Source organism: Bos taurus, chromosome 1, assembly GCF_002263795.3.
Source record: "Bos taurus isolate L1 Dominette 01449 registration number 42190680 breed Hereford chromosome 1, ARS-UCD2.0, whole genome shotgun sequence".
Taxonomy (NCBI): domain Eukaryota; kingdom Metazoa; phylum Chordata; class Mammalia; order Artiodactyla; family Bovidae; genus Bos; species Bos taurus.
Genome location: NC_037328.1, coordinates 6,546,307 through 6,569,955, shown reverse-complemented (window position 1 = coordinate 6,569,955; position 23,649 = coordinate 6,546,307). Strand labels below are relative to the sequence as shown.

The window sequence follows — 23,649 nt, the reverse complement described above, 5'->3', positions numbered from 1 at the left end:
CTCAAGTGGAGAATGTTTTTTATATCATAGGAAAAGTTGTGTGCCTGGATTTGATTTTTCTTTACAATATTGAAAGAACCCAGCCTAAGCCATCTGGGACAGGCTTTCATATTGGTTGCAAACTTGGCATCAGGATGTGAATATCAGGTTGATTTCTCATTGTATATTCCATTTTTATGCATTCAGTGCTTCCATTCTTTAGTACTGTTTAGGAGAACTACTTTGAATACATAACTTCAGGGGTTTTTCTGACACATTATTTTTTAGAATGTCGGGCCTACCCAAGAATATAATACAGGTTTTACATTTTGTATAGTTTTCTCCCTTTAATTTATTAGACTCCTTATTCAAAGACACTTGAAGTGATCTGTAACAGTGTGTAATAAATTTTCACCTTATGCTTAGAAGAAGAGAATGATATTGGTAATATTAAAGTCATTTTACTGCTACAAAAATCTTTTATTTTATATATAGGCTTTAACTTAAAGGCAAGCTGTGATTTGAAGTCTTGCTGTAAAACCATTCTTAGAAAAATACAGAATATCAGGAGATATAAGTAGGGAATACTTTGCTGAGAAATAATGTGATTATTGCTACTATTGTTATTATTTTCTCGGTCAGCAGAGGCAGTGTCTCAGTAATTTTTTTTGAACAAGAAGGACTAAGCATTCACATCCTTTGAAGTTATTAAACTCTCAGGCCTCGTGTGGATGTAAACCTACTATGTTCAATACGTTCTGGGCCTAGAGTCCAGAAGTTGTTCAAGGAACATGACAGAAGACTCCTGCTCATGTGCTTGCTGTCTTAAGGTTTTGGAAGTCTGGTTGCCTATCTGCACAAGTGTTTTACTTCTCAGGATAACTGATGATCTGAGAACAGAGATCGGGCTTCAATTATTCCACACGAATTACAGGAAGGAGAGTCTTACAGGAAAAATGCATGTGCTGTCTTTGTGTGCAGTTCCTGTGTCCTAGAACTCAAAATTTGAGCATCATTTACTCTAGTTTTATCAGTTTTCTGAGTTTGTTCAGAAACCCTGGGTCATCTTTTTTTTGACCATCCTTGGAGTTAAAAAAAAAACAAAACAGATCTATGAGGTTGAGAGTCACCATGGTAGCTTCCATAATAGTGGTTGTGATGAATTGTGCCCTGGAGCTCATGAGGAAGTTGATTCTCCTCTGAGTTTGTACAGAAACTCTCAAGTGGAGGACATTTCAACACTGAATGAAAATGTCAAAGTGTGGTCCCCTCCCTTCTCCTCACCTGTGACTCAGCAGCTACTGCTTTCACAGACCGCTTCACTGCATTTTTTATGCTTTAAACTGGCTCTTCACAGGGACCAGCCCCTAGCGGCCTATCTTGTCTTGCTTTGGCTGTAGCACATAGATACCGATAGCTCATGTTTCCTAGCTCCTTTTAATGCCATGTTTTCACCATCTTTATGTCCTTTTACCCTCTTTCTTCTGTATTTCATTTTTGTCCCCAGACCTGAGGCTTCTTGCTGACATTTTCGCTCTCTCAGATTCTAGATTTAAGCTTCTAATTTCTTGCATGAAGGCATGCTCCAGAACTCCTTGTTTCTTATCCAAGGCCTTTAAACTAAAATATATACATCCATGGGGGACACGGGGTTACTTGGCACCAAACACACACGGATCATCTTTCTTGGGTTCACTTTTATTTAAGGATTTTATTTAGAATTTTTTTTTCCTTCCATTAAATTAAATGTAAGTATAGTGTGTGATGTCATTTCTTCTTTCTCTCTTTTTACTTGGTGTGACTGTCCACAATCCCCAAGCTCCTAGGGCAGCTATTCTCAGCCATTTTTGCACCAGAGACTGGTTTCATGGAAAACAATTTTTTCCAAGAAAAATTGGGCGAGGACTGATTCTAGGGCACACAACCTAGAGCCCTCACAAGCGTAGTTCACAGTAGGGTTCATGCTAATCTAATACCACTGCTGATCTGACAGGAGGTGAAGCTCAGGCGGCAATGCAAAAGGTAGGGAGTGGCTGTAAATACAGACGGGCTCCCCTTGTGGCTCAGCTGGTAAAGAATCCGCCTGCTATACGGGAGACAGACGAAGTTTCGCTTGCTTGCCCCCAACTCACATGCGGCTGTGTGGCCCAGGGACTGGGGACCCCTGTCTCAGGATATAGGGAAGTTTATTTCCCTTTAACATTAGTGATGATTTCATAGAAAGTTTTGAAATATGAAGTTAGCACTGAGGCAGAACATTTTGATACTAATCTATGTGCTTTTTCCAGTTCTTCTATATCTCAGCCTCTTTTTTTCTACTTCTAAAGCGAGAGCTTTCATATGCATTGCCCTTAGGGTAGGGCTGACACAGGGGAAAAACTAGTCAAAGTTGCAGCTTTGAGTTCTTAAATGAACTTGTATGGATCTATAGAAGCCATTGCTGTCTTTGAAGTTATTAATTACAATAGTCAGGTGTTTGAAAGGAGAAAAAAGAAGGTACTTGGAGTTGTAAATGTTCAGAGCCTTCTGGATCCAGTATACATGACTGGGCCAAGTGGGGAAGATTGGAGTGTTCGGTATCTGCTTTCAAGGAGAAACATCCAACCAGGTATGGGAAAGCCTAAACCCCAAGGGATACCTGAGAAGGGTCCCTCACTTGTCAGCGCTGGGATAAAACTCCCAAGGGGTAGGAGAAAGCAAACAGCCTGATAGGTGGTGGGGGATTCAGAATACGGGGAAATTGTGCCCACTTTCTGGCCCAGACTCTCAGATGAAGCCGTCACTTGAGTGGAGACATGTCCCTGGGCTACCAGGGGGCCAGCTGGAGACTGTCTTTGGGTCTCCCATGGCCTCTGACTGTTCTCAAGAGCAGCTGCCCCAGAAAAAGCACAGAAGTGGCAGACGGGCGTGACCCACCAGGCCCGTTGTCCAAAGAACAGAGTTGTTTCTGTAGTGAGGGCAGGCTGCAGCGGGGCTCATGTGGCCAGCCAGAGGCGAGCAGCTCTCTGCCTAGAAGTGGCAAAAATATATGTTTCCCTGCCAACCCAAAGTGTCCAACAGTGCCTTTTCCTCTCTGGCGTCATTGTCAAAGGTCAGTGTGACTTTCATCTCTGACCCTCTAGCTTATCTTTGGCTTCCTTACATCTCTTTGGGCTTCCCTTGTAGCTCAGTCAGTAAAGAATCTGCCTGCAGTGCAGGAGACTTGGGTTCGATCCCTGGGTTGGGACATCCCTGGGGAAGGAAATGGCAACCCACTCCAGTATCCTTGCCTGGAAAATCTCATGGACAGAGGAGCCTGGTGGGCTGCAGTCCACGGAGTCGCAAAGAGTCTGGCACGACTGAGCAACTAACACTTAACATTTAACATCTCTTGAGCCTGCACCAGCCCCTCTGATAAGCTAGGAGGCTGCCTACTTCCTCTGCATATTGGTCCCATTCAAATGTGCCCAGGCTCTGCCTGGCAGCCTGAGTTAATACCATGTGTCCCCTCACTTCACAGAGAAGAGGGCTTGGTCTTTCTGGCAACTCAGAGGCTGTGTTAGGAGGATGAGATGGTTGAATGGTATCACTGACTCAATGGATATGAGTCTGAGCTCTGGGAGCCTGGTGTGCTGCAGTCCCTGGGGTTGCAAAGAGTCGGACACAACAGAGTGACTGAACTGACGTGTATACATATGTGCGTGTGTATCTACAGGCTCCCCAGGTGGTGCAGACCATAAAGAACCCAATGTAGGAACTAGAGGAGAGGTGGGTTCCATCTCTGAGTTGGGAAGATCCCCTGGAGTAGGAAATGGCAACTCACTCCAGTATTCTTGACTGGGAAATCCCATGGACAGTGGAAGTTGGCTGGTTACAGTCCATGGGGTTGCAAAGAGTTGAACACGACTGAACACACATGCATGCATGCATATATGTATACACACATATATGTATACACACACACATATATGTTCTCCAAGCTTTTTTCTCCTCTGCTTCTACACTTTAATTTTCTTCCCACTTTTTGTGAGAATTTAAAAAATGCCATGGTTGGAAGAGAGTTTTAACTGCAACCCCCTCATTCCACAGATGACCAAGTTGAGGAGGAGGGAAGTATTATGCAGTGCCTTGCCTAGAGACACAGCGATTCAGCAGAGGTCCAGGGACCTGAATTTTTGGCTCGTGGTTCCCAACTCACCTTTCCGTTGGGCCACAGATGTCTTTCAGGGGTTGATTTACATGGTGGTGTCAACCTGTACACTGGAAAAGTTATTTCTAAATGGATGCTAATTGCTTCTTGGCCTCTCTGTAAATTAATGAATGTTTGGGTTTCCAGGCAAAGAAAAGCCTCTTTGCACAATTAACAGAAATAACCTGATTAGAGAGACTTCTCCAAATCGTGTGCTAAGTAAGTTAATCAGACCATAGAAGAAATAAAGTCAAGGACGCTTGGAAGCATCTGATAATGTGCCAAATTTCAGTGAGAAAACAAAATTACCAAATTGTGTTAGGTTATCTACGGACAGTAGTTTTTTCCAGCTCTTATGGTTGGTAAAGACTAAGTGATCAGGAAAACATTCTTATTTGAAGTTGAAAAATCTGAGTATTTGAAGTCTGACCACTCCAGTTGAAAAAAAGAAAGAAAATTCTGGCTAAGCTAAATTTAAAATTATAATCACTAGGGAGAACTACAGTGGCTTCATTACGTCACTCAGGTTTTACTCATTGTTTTTGTATCTGGACATACACATTGTGATGTGGAAATGCGTTGCAGCGCAGTATGGCCAATTAGCCACGTTTGGGCTGACAACGATGAAGCATTCTGCAGGGTGTGGAAACCACATAGCACATTTGTATTGTTGGTTTTCTATCACAAGAATGCCCTTCTCTTTGCAAATAGAATTTCTTTGAAAACTTAAGGGAGAATCCCACTTTCCATGATACCAGTCTCTGTGGAGAAGATTTAGAAAGCAAAAATGGTTTTAATATGCCTGTGCATCTGGACATAAAATTCTATAACTGTGAGAAGCATAATGAGATGGTTCCTAAAGGCAAGTTAAAACTGCAGCGTCAAGCAGAAATTTTTCATTATCTATAAGAGTTAATTAATAATGCCATTTGGCACAGTTAGATGTGCAGAAAATAGTACAAGAAGTAAGAATGTTTTGTTTCCCATTTGCTTTTCAAGGCTGTTCAGGCTGCTTTTAAATTGCTTACTAGGAAATAGACCTTAGAGTGTAAGGGTCATGGGTTTGGAAACTAATTGGGATTCATTATTTTGCTGCTTTGCCACAGATGGCTCATATAGAACATAAGATAATGTGAGGCAAATGCACTGAGGTATTTGGAAATAATTTTCCTTGGATAGGTTTACAGTCATATAATCTAGCTGATTTTCCTAAAGGCACAGTCTCTATCCACCACGTATTCCTTGGGTAGTTCCAATTTTGCTGGAAAAACTTTAAGATAATTCAATTTATAATTTTAGTCTGAAACAAAACAAGCTTTATTTTTTTTGCCTTATTGCAAAAGACAAAAGCTTGTATTGAGGCTATACAAGCTTGTTAAGAAATAAATTAGACAACATCACATGCTCCACAGTTGCTTTACAATCTTCTCATACCCCCCTGCTCTCTTCCTAGCTTTAAACAATGTTTCTCAGGGTATCTTGATTGTGTTCAGTTGTTCAGTTGTGTCTGACTCTTTGGTGACCCATGGACTGTAGTCCGCCAAGCTCCTCTGTCCATGGGATGTTCCAGGCAAGAATACTGGAGAAGGTTGCCATTTCCTGCTCCAGGGGAATCTTCCTGTCTTGTGTCTCCTGCATTGACAGGTGGATGCTTTACCACTAGTGCCACCCGAGAAGCCCTTCTCAGAGTATAATCCACAGATAATCTGCCAGTGTTAGTAAAAACTCACATTTCCTGTCTAATTTGAAGTCACACTGCTATATTCAAATAACTTTTAATAAAAACTCCTGCTTACCAACTACCTTTAAGTAAAACAATTGTATTTTGGATTGTTGGGGAAAAAACTCTTTTAAGAAAAAATACTTTAAAAAATGATCCTTGTTTTGAAGATGATTTCAAAGAAAAGTCATGTACATGGTCTAATTTTAGAAAAAAATTGCTGTATTTGAGCTATTTTTATGTAAACTAATGTGCACAGCTACTTTTAAGCATTCATGATCAGATTTAGTTAAAATTCCAATTCCTGGGCTATATTCACTGTAGAGGAATCTCTGGAGGTGCAAACTATATATTCTGTATCTTAAATAATTTCCCCAGGGGATTCTGATGTACACTGAAGTCTGAAAACCAGCGACATGAAAAATAGAGCTTAAAATTTTCTTGTATGTTCAAGTTCTCTCTCTCTCTCTCTTTTTTTCTAAATTCACTTAAAATGCAGTGACTTCTCCTGGAGTCATTGTGGGCTTAGTGGTTATTTACTCGATGGAAGAATTGGTTGTCTGAAAGCATATATGAAAGGAGAAAGAGGAGAAGGTAAGAAACCAGGGTCTGAAATGAAGGGAAGTTTCTCAAGGGAGGAACAAGTCACAAGACAGAGCAGGAAACTTACCTACCTGAGTATCTTGAGTAGGCCTACCACTTAGCTAAACAGGAAGATCATCATTTGAATATTATGGCATTTCTACCTCAAAGATGTGCACAGTTTCTTCTTCTCTCTAGAGAGGGTTTATTAAATATTTAATGCTAAATATATCTTGCTTGGAATTAATGATCCTACCTCTAGAATCGAGAAACGGCAACAACCTGAGTGCCTATTATAGACATAAGAGTATGCTTTAGGTCACTACTATATAGATTCTGTGATCTAACAGGTTTGGGAAGTGCTGGATACTTTTCCAACTTGTTGCAAATTCTCAATGCAGCCTAATATACTAAACATACTGAAATGTTATGTAGTAAAGGGACATTTTTCCTGGTGTTCAACTGGTTACTCAACCATGAAAATCTAATTTGAGATTTGGCCAATGAGTCATTTTCACAAACACGCCTTTAACACAACCATATGACCTAGAAACTATACCCCTCTATTACATATAAGAAACCAAGGCTCTGAGAAATTCAGTTACTTGTCTATAGACATTCAGTATGTGGCTCCACTAGAACTTGAACCTAAGTTTGGCTGCTTTAGAAAATTCTCTTCTAAGAGACTGTTCTAAGAGTCTCTTCTAGGACTCTGGGTCATTGTCTCATGTCTATTTCAGAGTCGACTGTTAGTAAAGCTGAAATAAAATCGTGGAAAAGACAAAACTGACACTACTGTATGTTAAAACATTTTGAAACCATAAAATAATATAAAACTATCAGAATTAGTTATGGACTTCTCCAGGCAAGAATACTGGAGTGGGTTGCCATGTCTTCTTCCAGGGGATCTTCCCGACCCAGGGATCTAACCTGTGTCTCTCACGTCTCCTACATTGGCAGATGGGTTCTTTGCCACTAGGGCTGCCTGGGAAGCTATTTACAGTGTAAAGTAGTACATAAATATTAATTTTATCCAAACCTCTGAATCATACTTTTAAATGATACTCTGTATAGAAAGGTAAGTTTTGTTACCATTAATCCTGATCATCTACACCTCATATATAGCCCTTGAACTTTTTGAGTAGCATTTTTGGTTTATTATATATAGTCCTTGGGAAAATAAATTTATGTAATTTGTGGTTTCTATATGTAGAATCAATGAATTATGAATTATATAATGTTTATCCCATTATCTGATTTTTTTTTTTTTATTATGAGGATGTGAGCTCTTAGGGCAAACAGTATATTGCTTTTACCTAAATAAATGCTAATAAATCTTAGTGTAATTTATAGATATTTTCTTAAAAGTGTATTTATTTATAGAAGAAACCAAGACTGAGAAACAATCATGGCGAGAGTCAACTTTCCTGAACATGCTTTACTAGAGAAATATAGAGTTGATTGAAGAGACTTGCGATTCAGAAATTGGAACCCATTTAAAGCTAAGCAAAGAGAAGGCAAAAAGGTACATGATTGCACAGATGGCCTATGTCTACTTCTGAGAAATATATTTTGGGGGATCACTTCAAATGTCAAAATGTAACCCCATTAAGAAGAACAAAGACAGATGGATCCGTATTGAGGGAAGATGAAAAGCATCTTCAAATCCCCTATTCATTGTGAAGAGGAACAAGCTCAGAGGGACAGCAGGCAGCTTTTGTCACAACAAATTAAGTATGTTGTTGGCTTTCTATGTCACCAAGCTCAGTTAGAGTGAAAATTACTTATAGCATTTGAATGCAGGTGGAAAATAAATTTATAGAGCTTTGTAACTAATGTATAGTGGAATTTTTTTCCCTCTATTTCTTCTCCTTGTCCTTCTCCTTGGTATACTTGGAAGGAATTGAAAATGGCAAAGGATCCAGAGAAATGAGTGTGAAAGCAGCAAGGCTCAGAAAGATTGCTACAAAAACAAAAAATTCTATCCTAGATGAGTAGGGTGGGAATGAAATAACATCTTGTGAAAAGATGTTCATCAGTGCAAAGAAAGAGGCTGAGCGAGTGGAAAATACAAGAGGCTAGGCATCAATTTCTAGCTTAGGAATTTGCTCGGAGGTTGCAAAAAATAATCTATAGCTTGAAAAATCACAGTTCCTTGAAGACTGAACATACTATCTATCTGAACATACAGAAGACTGTCAATTTCTACAAATAAATGTTACTTGAGAGATCCCTACTCAGGGATCATCTTTGACTATGTTATGTCTTCCTGAAAGTGAAAGTGAAGTTGCTCAGTCGTGTCTGACTCTGCGACTCCATGGACTGTAGCCCACCAGGCTTCTCCATCCATGGGGTTTTCCAGGCAAGAATACTGGAGTTGGTTGCCCTTTCCTTCTCCAGGGGAATCTTCCCCACCCAGGGATCGAACCCAGGTCTCCCGCATTGCAGGCAGATGCTTTACCCTCTGAGCTGCCAAGGAAGCCAATGCTCTTCTCTGTGGTACCTGAGGTTTCAAGTTTAGTTTTCATTTTCTAGGCCTTTTTTTTTGTATCTTTAAAATCTAACACATCTTTGAATCTCTGTGTTAATGATACATTTCAAATAGTAGACTCAATTTGAATTAAAAATTAACATTGTTAAGGAGTTATGAAAAGATGAGGCTTTAGATAGTTGGAAAGTGTGGCTTTACAGAGCATATGGTACTGGGAGAAAGAAAGGGGAGAAAAGTTTCACAAAGATGAAAAGACTGCCACAAAATAACAATTTGTTTTCATGCTTTGCACTGCTGAATGGCTGAACCTACTTTTGTATGAGGAAAAAGTTGTTTAATCTTAATACATGAAAATACAACTAAGATAACCATTCTCTCAATGGTATAGCAAATTGCTGTAAATGCACATATTTTGGAGTCTGTATACATCTAACATACCTCTGTTTCAACATCAAATGCACATGTGTTTCTAGTGCATTGAATTCAATGTTCAGAGTACGTGAGTTTTGCTATCTTAAACAAGGGTGGGGGTTATGGCTATTTATGTTTAGTAGACACAGATATCATCAACAACACTAATTAGCAGAAACAGTTTCTACTGACGTACACCTTCTTTCTTTTTTTTTTTTAAATGATTACACAGTGTGAATTGAGGACTGTGTCCGAATCCCTTTCTCCTCTCGAATTAATTTGCCACATTCTAAATCCGTAGATAAAGTGGTTCCAGAAGTGGAGTTGGTTGGATGGGTTTGCTTACACTGCAGTCCATAAAAGAAACAAAAAGCCTTGCATGCAAAAGAAATGAGAAAAATATAGAAAAATGAATAAATCAGAAGCAAAAAAATGAGTGTTTAAATGAAAATTTAAATCAAATGACAATTATGAGAAGCACATTAAAGCATAACATATACAAGCTTTTATTTTTCAAATTAGTTGCATAAAACAAGACACCTCAAGAGCAAATTGAAAGTTAAAACAAAGCAGATCAGTCCATTCTCCCTTTTAGTTAAGGACAGTTTTCTCTAACAAGGTCTAGGAAAGTGGTGCTTAATGTTCTCACAATTGCTTTGTAATTTCGGGAAAATTTTCATGATGAAACTAGGTTATAATCAATCATCCCCATCTTTGGAGATGTTTCCACTTAAAGAGAGTGGGACTCATATGAGATTATTAATCAGAACTGGGTATATTATTTGGAAGGCCCAGAGCAAAATGGAAATGTAGAGCCCTGTGTTCTAAAGTTGTTAAGGATTTTAAGGCATTGATAGTTGAGCCTTAAATTAGCACTGTCATTAATAGTGCATAGTTTCAAAATTCCAACTATTTTTAAATTCATTGGGTACCAGATGCTCTACAATGGGCATGAGCTTTGTGTTTAGTTTATTCTCATAGGTTTCTGAAGGAATTATCTTTAATCACCATTCTCTAATTCAGAATAGAGTAAACTCTCGGTGTGACTTTTTATCAAAGCTAAAAGTAACAGGCAAAAGGGCTGACTGTTGAAATCAACCATAATCCTAATTTGGAAAAATAAAAATTTTCATATTTTATTGTCATCCTGTATTGTTCATCATTTTCTGTGAGCTATTCTTTTACAAAACACACTTTGATAGAGGTAATGTGCAGTTTCAAAATATTTGCATTTATATCTTTATATAGACTGCTTTGCATTAGTACATGTGCTCAGTACTGAAACTAAGGAGATGCTAACTGCTCTCAAAGATTTTTTTTAATAACTTTTCTAATTTTGGATTTATTTCTTCCTTGCTCTATCTAGGGTTTCTATCTTAAGAGCAAACAACTGTTGAGGAAATTAACCACGTTTGAAATTTTTGCACTGTCATTTCCAGCAGTGCTAATTGGATTTAGTGTATAAGGTGCTTCCTTCTTCTCATTAATAAATGATGGGCCTACAGTGCCAGCAGCACCTGGCAGGGATTCAAGAGCTCTTTGCTCTAATTCAAAAATGGCTCTTCTTGGCATTTAATTCAACAGACTATTACAAAAAGGGCAAGCATCCTTAATACCCCTAAACTTAAGACAGATAACACAAACCCCAAACTAACCCGTCTTAGAAAGAGATGACTCACCTGTTCAATATTGTTGTTCTTTCGGGATTTGTATATAAATTCTCCAATGGCTACAAATACAGAAAGGACCAGTCCAGCAGCCAGAACAATGAAGATGCCCCCAATATTTTCTACTCCCAGAGCACTGGCCTCTTTGTTGTCCTCTTCTGGACAGCCATTTCCCCGCCACCATTTTTCTTTCATCATATGCAGTTTGCCCTCTTCTTGTAATTGAAGAATAGCAATAGTAATTTTATCCCGGTAAGGAGAGCCTGTAAGTGAGGACATTTGGATATTGGTTACCAAAAGGTTGAAGAAGATGCAAAGAAGGGTTATCGTCTTAGAGGTTACTTACAGGTAAATTACAGGTGTCTTAGAGTTAACTACTCACAGCTATTGGAAAAACCCCAGCCTACAAATTGGCCAACAAAGGGCATGGAAGCTCAATCCTATATTTTGAAGGATCTAAATAATTGGAAAGGACAAAGCTGACATGCTGAGATGAGCTATTACTCAGATTGTTCCTTTTAAAAAAGGAAGAGCTGAGCTGGGAATTCCATGACATCCTGCTGCTTCTCGTGAGTTTCCTATGAATCTTTATCCACATTAGAGAATTTCATCATTTCAATCCCATTTTTTCTAGGCTTTTGGATGTCTAATATTGTGACAGCCTGACTAGATGATCACCTGTGCCATTTCTTCTTCCTATGGGAGTAGCTAGACATTTCCTAGTCTCCTTTACAATGCCTTGTGGTGATTGACCAATTTCTAGCCATTGGGGGCTAAAGTGCTGCATGACTATTTCCAGTCCTGTCTCGTTAATCCTCCCAACATGATCCTCTACTTTCTCCCTCTCTTTCCTCAAATACTCAGCAAGGAGGAAACAATTTTAAGATGCTAGGGATAGTGGAACCACTGGTTAGAAAGGGTTTGGGTCCCAGGATGACTGAATGAATCAGAATCCCTCTCTCAGTCTGCTATGGGATGATAACACAGTTAAGAAATAAGTATTTATTGCCTTGGCCACTACAGACTTGCAGAGTAATTAGTTCATACTGACTAATACACTTATTAAGATACTATTAAAAGTAGGTTTTGAATAATTCAAAGGTCTCACAAAATACAGCTAGATTTAGAAAGTTTACAAGTACTTTACTGATATTATTTATACTCTATCTTCAAGCAATGCCATTGGACTTTTAACTGTTATGAGTAGAGAGCATCAACATCATCTTGCTGCAGCTACAGCTTGCCCAATACTGGATCCCTATGTTCAGAGCAAAGGAAGAGATAAAAAAAGAGTGTAAAATTTCTTTATTAAATTTCTCCTTGGATGCTAAGAGTTTTTGTAAGCTTTTTATTCTACTCAGTAAGAAAGTAGTACACTCTAGGTCTTTCTGTAAACTTTAACATTCTTCTTGGTGGAAAAAGAAAAATGAAAAAAAAAAAAAAAAAGAAAATGTGGTCTTTTAGAACCAGAAGAGAGCTTCAGTCAATTCAGTTCAGTCACTCAGTCGTATCCGACTCTTTGCAGCCCCATGGACTGCAGCACACCAGGCTTCCCTGTCTATCACCAACAGCTGGAACTTGCTCAAACTCATTGTCCATCGACTTGGTGATGCCATTCAACCATGTCATCCTCTGTCATCCCCTTCTCCTACCCTTCTCCTCCTGCCTTCAGTCTTTCCCAGCATCAGGGTCTTTTCCAATGAGTCAGTTCTTCACATCAGATGACCAAAGTATTGGAGCTTCAGCTTCAGCATCAGTCCTTCCAATGAATATTCAGGACTGATTTCCTTTAAGATTGAGTGGTTAGATCTCCTTTCAGTCCAAGGGTCTCTCAAGAGTTGTCTCCAACACCACAGTTCAAAAGCATCAATTCTTTAGCATTCAGCTTTCTTCATGGTCCAATTCTCACATTCGTACATAACTACTAGAAAAACCACAGCTTTGACTAGATGAACCTTTGTTGGCAAAGTAATGTCTCTGCTTTTTAATATGCTGTCTAGGTTGGTCATAGCTTTTCTTCCAAGGAGCAAGCATCTTAATTTCATGGCTGCAGTCACCATCTGCACTGATTTTGGAGCCCAAGAAAATAAAGTCTCTGTTTCCATTGTTTCCCCAACTATTCACCATGAAATGATGGGACTAGTTGCCATGATCATAGTTTCCTGAATGTTGAGTTTTAAGTCAGCTTTTTCACTCTCCTGCTTCACCTTCATCAAGAGGCTCTTCAGTTCCTCTTCACTTTCTGCCATAAGGGTGGTGTCATCTGCATATCTGAGGTTATTGATATTTCTCCTGGAAATCTTGATTCCAGCTTGTGCTTCATCCAGCCTGGCATTTCGCATGATATACTCTGCATGTAAGTTCAATGAGTAGGGTGACAATATACAGCCTTGACATACTCCTTTCCCAATTTTGAACCAGTCTGTTGTTCCATGCCCGGTTCTAACTATTGCTTCTTGACCTGCATACAGGTTTCTCAGGAGGTAGGTAAGTTGGTTTGGTATTCCCATCTCAGAATTTTTCACAGTTTGTTGTGATCCACACAGTCAAAGGCTTTGGCATAGTCAATAAAGCAGAAGTAGGTGTTTTTCTGGAACTCTCTTGTTTTATCTATGATTCAACAGATGTTGGCAATTTGATCTCTGATTCCTCTACCTTTTCTAAATCCAGCTTGAACAACTGGAAGTTCTTAGTTCACATACTGTTGAAGCCTGCCTTGGAGAATTTTGAGCATTACTTGGCTAGTGCGTGAGATGAGTGCAATTGTGTGGTAGTTTGAACATTCTTTGGCATTGCATTTCTTTGGGATTGGAAGAAGAGATCTTAGGATCCATATTATCCAATCCACTTATTTTTAGAACTGAAGAAAATTAGGATGTGAAAATATGGGTGAAAATAATAGCTACTGGCAGAGTCAAGAACTTCACTCAATTCTCCCGACTCTTTCTTAGTGTTGTATTCATTCACGCTTCCCCCTCCAGCACCCTACCCCATGTTATCTACCCTTCTCTCACATGTATCTTATGTTTTAAGGCATGGTTAAAAAGGCAGAAGATTAATATTGTGGCATTTATCATTTTTTTCCCATCCCTCCCAAGACTTCCTACAGTCATTGTCAGTACCTCAAAATCAAGTTTAAAAGAAAATCAAAATGTAGAGAACGATAAACATTATATGATATCCTTTATATATATAATCTAAAAAGAAATGATATAATTGAACTGACTTACAAACAGAAAGAGACTCACAGGCTTAGAGAATGAACTTATGATTGCCAAGGGGGAAGGATGGTGGGAAGCAGTAGTTAGGGAATTTAGGATGGTCGTGTACACACTGCTGTATTTAAAATGGACAACCAAAAGGACCTACTGAATAGCACAGGGAACTCTGCTCAATGTTATATAGCAGTCTGGATGGGAGAGAAGTTTGGGGGAGAATGGATGCATATATATGTATGGCTGAGTCCCTTCACTGTTCACCTGAAGATATCACAAATTGTTAATCAGCTATACTCCAATACGAAAGTAAAAGTTTTAAGCAAATGTTAAAAAAAGATCAAAATGTTTTGGAGTTAGATTGTGGCTTGTCAGTTGCTGCTGCTGCTGCTAAGTTGCTTCAGCCATGTCCGACTCTATGCGACCCCATAGACGGCAGCCCACCAGGCTCCCCCATCCTTGGGATACTCCAGGCGAGAACATTGGAGTGGGTTGCCACTCCATTTCTCCAATGCATGAAAGTGAAAAGTGAAAGTGAAGTTGCTCAGTTGCTTAGCGACCCCATGGACTGCAGCCCACCAGGCTCCTCCGCCCATGGGGTTTTCCAGGCAAGAATACTGGAGTGGGTTGCCATTGCCTTCTCTGGGCTTGTCAGTTAAGAGTGTGGATTTCTTGTGAGAAAATGACTCACAAAATCCAAATTAAGATATTGGCTGCTTGTTTAAACACCTCCAGAATGATGGTTAGTGTCAAAATTAGCACATTTAACATACTCATAGTATGTGAGCAATTAAGTGAATCATGAGAGCTTTATTTGAATGTACAGAAAGGTGCTTTGAAGAATGTGAGAATGATCCTAGGGTAACAATTGCAGCAGTAATCATGGCAGTATACACAGTGGGCACTCAGTAAACATTGACTGATGCTCTCCTTCTGCCTTCAGGCTGCATGGTACCTAAAACAACTCAGACAGATGAGATCGGATCTCTGTTTAAAGTTGGTCTCCAAGGAAGGTCATTTCCAGCTTCCTAGTAACCTGTTTTAGCCTTAACTTCTCTCATTCTCTTCAAGTTTTATTTTAAATCCCTCAGGAGGAACGTTTCCAGAGCCCTGTCCTGAGAGCCTGTAAGAAACAAAGTTTTCAATTTTGTGTCATGACTGAGCTGATTTTGCCCATCGTTGACTGTGAGAAGGAACTTGGAGCCTTGAGGGAGCCAGCCAGGGCAAGACCAGAAGTATGTGGGAATTTTTTATATTTGAATATATTTTAGCTTCAGTTGTTGTTGCTTACATGGACTGAATGACATTGGAAGTGATTTATGACAAGTCACTTGAAAAAAATATATATGTACACACATGAATCTTCCTGAATAGCAAACTGATCTTTCTTAAAGAGTCAATTCATCATAGAAGAACATCTCACAAATTTATCCAACAGCTGTATTCCCAATGGATACATTCTCTCTGAGGTCTGCCATCTGTTCCAATTATTCCCTCATTGTTTTTGTTTTAAAAGCATGACAGGTTTATAACCACTATGAAAAATTCCTGGTGTGTATTTTTTTTTCATGTAGGGAGGGGGAAAAACTCTTCAATTTTGGAATCTGTATGTCCGACACTGCATGATGTTGGCAAAAGTTAGACTAAATCGGAACATTTAAATCTCTTTATATCATATTATATAAAATACAGTGATAATTATCACAGGGTCAGCCTCCTTCACATGGAGGCATGGTCATTTTCAAAATGCTACATTGGATTCCCTGGTGGTCAGTGGGTAAGAATCCACCTTCCCATGCAGGGGACATGGGTTTGATCCCTGTGTGCTCAGTCCTGTCCAACTCTTTGTGACCCCATGGAATGTAGCCTGCCAGGCTCCTCTGTCCATGGAATTCTCCAGACAAGAATACTGAGGTGGGTAAGCCGCTCCCTCCTTTGGGATCTTCCTGACCCAGGGATCGAACACAGGTCTCCTGCAGTGATGGAATATAATATATATATTATATATATAATAACATCTAGCTTCTTCCACCCCATTATCTAAAATGAGGTGACAAGGCTTAGTTAGAGAGATGAGATATCGCTTTTCAAATCAAAAAGAAGCATAGTATCCTTTTAGTTAATGTCTGACTATCCCACTGAGTCCCCTGAAGAGCACAGTTTAAGGAGAGGTAACCACTTGGGAAAAAGTGTTCACTTCACTTGAATATTGGTATTTTCATCAGGAAAAGTTATTATAAATAAAGGGGCAATAAGGTAGTCACATGTTCCCTATCTCAGTCATTCTGCTGATTTATTTAAAGGACATACATAACAACAATAATAATATAGTTAATGTCTTTACTGCATGTATTTCTAGCACCAGATGTATTGCATGGAATCAAATTGGTTATGTATTGACAGTAAAAGGTGAAGACCTTTATCTGGTTAATCAAGTTAGTATAGATCAAAAATTGAATACAGGCTACTTAATCTTTTTGAAAAAATAAATTTGCTGCCAATTTAAAGCATTGCCTAAATGCTTTAAAGTTCACCTAATTGCAGGAAAGTTCACCTAAAATCTGTTTGTTTGTGTTCTTTTCATGAGAAATAGAAGATTTAACAATGTTGTGCCTGAATTCCCACAACCAACTGACCTGAAAGGCAGCTGACCCCTTTATGAGTCATGTAGTCTCTAATTCTTCATGGTTGCTACCGTTCCCTATTGCTTCTTCACACAAAGCTTTATTCAATTATGTCTGCTTGATCTCTGTAAGCACCTGAGTTTCTGATCCCTGTATAGTGTTGAGGGAACCACAGAATCCTTTTCGAAAGAGAAAAATAATAATCAACCTTGGGTCTTTAATTATCTGATGTAACTGTAACTTATGATTTCCTATGGGACTAACCCAGTGGTCTAAGATGGCCTCTAATTCCTCCTCTTTGGAATGCTTATCAGAAAATTGCTGCTGACTCATGTGAGCAGAACAGATTGCCACCATACCAGAACCTTACACAATTCAGTTTCTGTAGTGAGGGAAATGGAGTTTTCGATAGGGAAGTCATTGGCCCTTGAATACAGAATATAGTTCTGGATCTCAGACATGCAAGAAGACCTAGCTGTGTGGGTCTGTATGCCTACAAGGTAATAATAACCTTAGACTGTGAAGTGGTACAAAATCAAGGGCAGGACTATTTGGCAAATAGATGGGGAAAAAGTGGAAACAGTGACAGATTTTATTTTCTTGGGCTCCAAAATCACTGTGGATGGTGATTGCAGCCAGAAAATTTAAAAGACATTTGCTTCTTGGAACGAAAGCTATGACAAACCTAGAGAGCATCTTAAAAACAGGGATATCACTTCGCCAAAAAAAGTCCACATAGTCAGAGCTGTGGTTTTTCCAGTAGTAATCTATGAATGTGAGAGTTGGACCATGAAGAAGGCTGAGCACTGAAGAAATGATGCTTTTGAACTGTGGTGCTGGTGAAGACTCTTGAGAGTCCCTTGGACAGCAAGGAGATCCAACCAGTCAGTCCTAAAGGAAATCAACCCTGAATATTCATTGGAAGGACTGATGCTGAATCTGAAGCTTCAGTACTCTGGCTATCTGATATGAAGAAATGATTCACTGGAAAAGATCTGAATGCTGGGAAAGATTGAGGGCAGAAGGAGAAAGGGGCAACAGAGGATGAAATGGTTGGATGGTCTCACCGACTCATGGACAAACTCATAGACATGAGTTTGAGCAAACTCTGGGAGACAGGGAAAGACAGGGGAGCCTGGCATGCTCCAGTCCATGGGGTGGCAAAGAGTTGGACACAACTTAGCGACTGAATAACAAGGACTGTTTGGAGATTTTAGATAGTTATTAATGACTGAATCCGGCATATTGTCTGAGCAAATTATAATTTAATCTTTTCCTTTTTCCTTTTGATAGATACAGTTTTGTTTTCTACTTACATGGAACACTAGCTCTTTAATTTTGTCATCTAATATGCTTAGTTAATTTTGCTGTGTTCTAGTAAAATTTACTATAGAAAGACTATATAGGCATGTATTGGAGAACATAATGTGAGGAGTGTTAATTTGGAAGATATTGTTAAACAATATTTGGGGTAAAATAATAAAATCTATGACCTCAAACATATATGCAGTGGCAGAACTTGAAAGAAATAATGAGTTGAAAGTTTATTAGATTGAAGATCTTGGACTCTTTAATTCGAACGTGTCTATGATCTGTATGGGCATTTCCCTTTTAATTAGTCCATGGAAGGCACTGTAGACTTTCTCAGAATGTGGGATAGATATGTTTAAGTCCATTCCCTTCTATACTTTGTAATTAACATTCGCCATCTTGGATACTGCCTTGCCTTTCTTACCAATAGGCGTTCCCACTCCATAACCTTTGGAGTCAATGAGGCCCCCGATCTGGGTGAGGTTGCAGTTTCTCTGCGTCACATACTCGATGCTGGTGGACTCCATCAGCAGGGCATAGTCAGTGGTGAGCACTCGATGGATCCCCTCATCACTGTTTTTGACCAGGGCAGTCTGCTGCCTGCTACTCATGAAAGCCCACATCTTCTCATAGGTGGATATCTTCGATTTCTGCAGGGAAACAAACACACCCGCCAGCAGAGAGTGCTGAGAAAATAGGCCCTGAAGCTATTCAAAAGCCCAGGGATTCAAACTGTGTAGGGAGGATTCTTTCTCTTTAGGTAGGAAACTAATATTGATGATCCTGGGACTTTAGTTTGGTAGTTGTCAAGGAAAAACCCTTGGGGGCGCTGAGGCAGCTATGGAGAAAAAAAGAGATCCTGCCCCATAGATGTAAGACATTGCCTTTTGCTGATTTCAGAATGGAAGAGACAACATTGGTATCAATGACAGCATTTGCCCAGTGAACTCTGGCCACTTAAGAAGACGACCTCAAGGCCCCATGGGCCAAGGGGTGACTAGATCACCCCAGGACTCTATTCATTAATTCCATTGCCTTCAACTACTTAACTTCAGTAGGCATTGTTTTACTGTTCTGGTATGTAACATTTCTTTGCAGGGACAGCCTTGGGATACATCCCAGAGTTTCTCTGCTTTATTTATGAAAGAACTGCTGATTATTCTTATCTTCTCTAGAAAAATTAGAGCAAATGCTCTTTCAAACTGAAATTCAGATCAGAAAACTCTTCTTATTGTCTTCTTATATGCCTTTTTTGTATATACTTAGTTTTAAATTCCAATTGTGGTTTAGATAATGAGGACTAAATTTTCCTTTGAAAGTGTTGCATGATTTTGTTTACATTTTGTTTTGTAATTTCCATATTGTTTCAATTTTTTTTTCTGTATTTGTCTTCATTTGCATCAGCACTTCCCTCTATTAATTTGAAAGATGAAAGACACTAGGGGAATTACTGATAATTTCGAGCTATCTCTAGCTCACACATTGTATATGGTACACACACACACTCACACACACACACACACACACACACACGAGAGCTTCCTTGGTAGGCACAGGGCTTATCATCTTACCATCTCAGGGGTGTAAGATGATTTAAAACATGATTTGTGGTCGTAAGCAAAGAATGAAATACCTGTGAATTCAACGCTAGCGTGGTTACTCGTGTTCAAGTGTTCCTGGGGGCATACTCAATTCCTAAATCTATTTAAGACCTGGGTTAATGCTGTCAGCTTTATGAGTTGAGGGAGGCCAGATGGCTTTATTTTGGGTTGTTAAACATTTGAAGAGCCCCTTGAGAAAAGTCTCCTGAGACAAATAGCAATTCAATAAACAGTACCTTCTAGATACTGGTGTGTTATGGAAACCATTTTGTCATGATCAGGCCTGTGTGAATTATTCCTCACTCTCAGAGATATCTGAAAGTTGGGGTTCATGTAACCATGAAAAAGTGTTTTTTTGAGGTTGGGGTCAATGCCTAATTTGTTGGGTAATTTTAGCCTAGAAGAGTCTGATAATGCAAAATTTATAATAAAGAGCTACTTGTGCAAGTGCAAAGAGGTCAGTCTGTCTTTTGGCAGTGAATATACTGCTGGGAAAATTATTCCTCCATCACGAAACTTCCTTAAGGGAAATTTTTTTTTTTAGAATTATGAAATTTTAAAGTTGTCAAGAGACTTTAGAAACTGGTCCATTCAAACTCCTGTTTTCACAGAGGAGGAAATTTTGGTACAGAAGGTTTGGAGACTTCATGAAAGTCACAAAACTGGTTAATATGTACCATAGGTAACACTGGACCTCAGTGTTAGATTAGTCACTCAGTTACGGCCAATTCCTTGGTCTTGTGGGCTATAGATCACCAGGCTCCTCTGTCCATGGGATTCTCCAGGCAAGAATACTGGAGTGTGTTGCCATTCCTTTCACCAGGGGATCTTCCTGACCCAGGGACCGAACCTGAGTCTCTGCATTGCAAGCGGATTCTTTACCATCTGAGCCACCAGAGAAGCCCCAGAGTTCAATCCCCTGCAGTCTAATCAATTAATTAATGACTTTCAGCTATTAATATAATTAATGTAATTAATGACCAATAAGCATGGTCTTTCCATGCTTATTTTGGGTAGGTGAATGTCAATCTTGCTAAATTCTTCTGAGAATGATTTTCACCTTATGATCTACCTGTGACACTATAGCATATATTCATGAACTCGAATTATGCCCTGAGGTTATTTGTGATTTGGTATCATGTTAATGCAAACTAGGAGTTAGCTCCATATAAAAAATCCATGAAACATCTATTTTTCCATTATATTTAAATTTTATTAAAGATAAATACTGTAAATAGGTAGAAAATTGGATTTTTTTGTGTGTGGTCTATGGAAGCTAGAAGGCTTTCCAGGTGGAGCTAAGTGGTAAAGAACCTTCCTAACAATGCAGGAGACCTAAGAGACTTAGATTTGATCCCTAGGTCGAGAATATCCCCTGGAGAAGGGCATGGCAACCCACTCCAATATTCTTGCCTGGAGAATCCCATGGAAAGAGGAGCCTGAAGGGCTACAGTCCATAGAGCTGCAGAGTCAGACGTGACTGAAGCGACTTAGCTTGCATGCATGGAAGCTGAGGACAAGACGAAGTAAAAGATCAATTCATTCATGAGAAATAGACCACCTGGGGAGGAATCCTTCTTGGAATTTATGTACTGAAGGACATGGAAAAAGATGAGAGGATTCACCTGAAAACCTATACACTTGTTATTGATCCCAATCAAGTGTGGTTCTCAAATCATCTGCAGTGAAGGACTGTCTATGCTTTCATTCCCAGGCAGACCTATCTGGGGTCCTACTGTGTTATGGTAGGTAGGGATTCATATCACTCATACCAGGTGTGGCTCACCAGATTAAATTTTGACAGACTTCAAAGTGGTCTACATTCAAGAAGTATCCATTAATCGAGCTACAGCACTTCTAAACTCTTATTCTCATTTTATTTTTTAATCTTATTGCAGGTTGGTAACACAATGTTCCCTGAATCAACACATGTCATATCATACTTTGATTAGCATGGCTCTGTAGAGCTGATGGGACTTCCCTGGTGGCTCAGTGGTAAAGAATCCACCTGCCAATGCAGGAGACATGAGTTGGATCCCTAGGTTGGGAAGATGCCCTGGAGAAGGAAATGGCAATCCACTCCAGTAGTCTTGCCTAGGAAATCCCATGGGCAGAGGAGTCTAAAGGGCTATACTCCATGGGGTCACAAAGAGTTGAACACAACCTACTAATGGAACAATAACAACATATATAGCTGAAGGTCATTAATTAATTCAGGGTCATGAATCATGACCCTTAAGGTCATGGTCATATTTACATCTTCCTTTTTGGAGTAGAAGGTTGATCTTGGCTTGAGTTCCCTGAGGTGCTAGAAGGGAAATCTAGCTGGCATGGAGTGTGACTCACTGAGGGAAGAAATTTTCCTTGGTAAGAAAATGGTTACTTGGTGGAGGACTTGGTCAAGTAGAAGGCATATAGGGAGCATTCTAAATTTCTCTGGTCCCCTCCTGCTATGTTTACTCTAGCCTAATAGTGGAAAATATAATCGGTCAGAGAATAGCACCCTTCTGATTTCATTTAAAGTTTTCTTTCCTCTTTTAGAAAGTTGTGGGAGTGCCTTCTATTCTACATTTGAAAAACTGGGGACCTTAGATAGAAAGACCCAGAATGTGGCTAAGAAATAACCTTTTTAGCAGTTAAAACTATCTGCAGATGGCTTGAGCACCTTAGGATATAGTGCATTTTCTACCACTGGGAACTTACAAGGAGAATTTCGCTGTTGGACAAGTTTCACTTAAGGATCCTTCAACTCCTAGGTTCTACTCTTCAGAACAGCCTTTTCACATTACTTACGCAGGTCCTGACTTCAACAACAGTGAAGTGACACCCAGGTGTCATGTTGATTAAAGAGCCAATACACAGTGAAGGTCTTTTTCCCCCTTATTTTTGAATTCCATCCTCTGTTATACTATGTTTTGCAATATTTATTTTGTTTGGTCAGAAAGTACTATTTTAAGAGTAATTAAATTAAGTTTATTTTTTTAATAGGTACTTTTTAAGACACAAATCTTAATAATTCTTAAAAATCATGCTTTATGGAACATTGTCATAAATATTAAAAGACCAAGCAAATTGTTTGAATAACAGTTTGGATGTTTCTGCACTGCTAAATCTTCTACAGTCTCAGCCTGCTAAATTGCTCTAAATAATATATGTTTAAAAAGAAGAAATAGTGATTGCATTTTATTTCACTGAATATGTCAAAGGTTAATTAGATTTGTAAAGTACTCTGAGCTTATCAAAAATCACTAAAACTGAAAAGTTCTCATTTATCAAATCTGAAATTCTTTAGTTTTTTTTTTTTTTTAATCTTACAGGGGTTAAATCAAGGTTTAAATACATTTATTTTGTCTAGTTAAACCTGATTATATGGCTATTCTGATGCTGCTGAAAGGCTGTTGGCAAAGAATAAGTGTTTTTTTCATCTAAAATTTGTTATAAGGGAGTATAAATATATCACCATTTGATGACTTGTTTATTTCTCTTTTTCCTCTCATAATTCTTGCAAGTTAAACACTCAATGGGAAATGATTTTACAATTGGTCTCTGTACACTTAAAAACTGCTTATTGAAAATAGTAATAATAACCAGCACATGCAGTGTTTACCGTGTGCCCACAATGATTCAAGCACTTTGCATTATTAATCCATTTAATCGTCACAGTGTTCATATGAGAAAGATAGCATTATTATTTCTCCTTTACAGATGAGGAAACAGAATGCCACATACAGAAACGAGAAACTAGGACCCGGCCCTAGCAATCTGGCTCTAGGGTATGTGTTCTTAACTAGTAGGGAATCAACCATTTGTTTTAACACACAGACCATCAAAATTATGACTTGGCTGACATTTTAACAGCATTAACACATTTTCTAAAAAA

At 39.0% G+C, this 23,649-nt stretch overlaps 1 protein-coding gene across 12 annotated transcripts in view; it reads right to left on the bottom strand.

The window, feature by feature from the left end:
* GRIK1 (glutamate ionotropic receptor kainate type subunit 1) overlaps positions 1 to 23,649 on the bottom strand; it is a 466,650-nt gene that overhangs the window by 7,844 nt on the left and 435,157 nt on the right. For 9 of the 12 annotated variants that reach the window (XM_059885294.1, XM_059885300.1, XM_059885297.1 and 6 more), the window contains 2 exon segments: positions 18,593 to 18,818; positions 11,031 to 11,281 (listed from right to left, as the gene is read on the bottom strand). In XM_059885294.1, coding sequence (XP_059741277.1) covers positions 11,031 to 11,281; positions 18,593 to 18,818 — 477 coding nt within the window. 12 annotated transcript variants of the gene reach the window in all.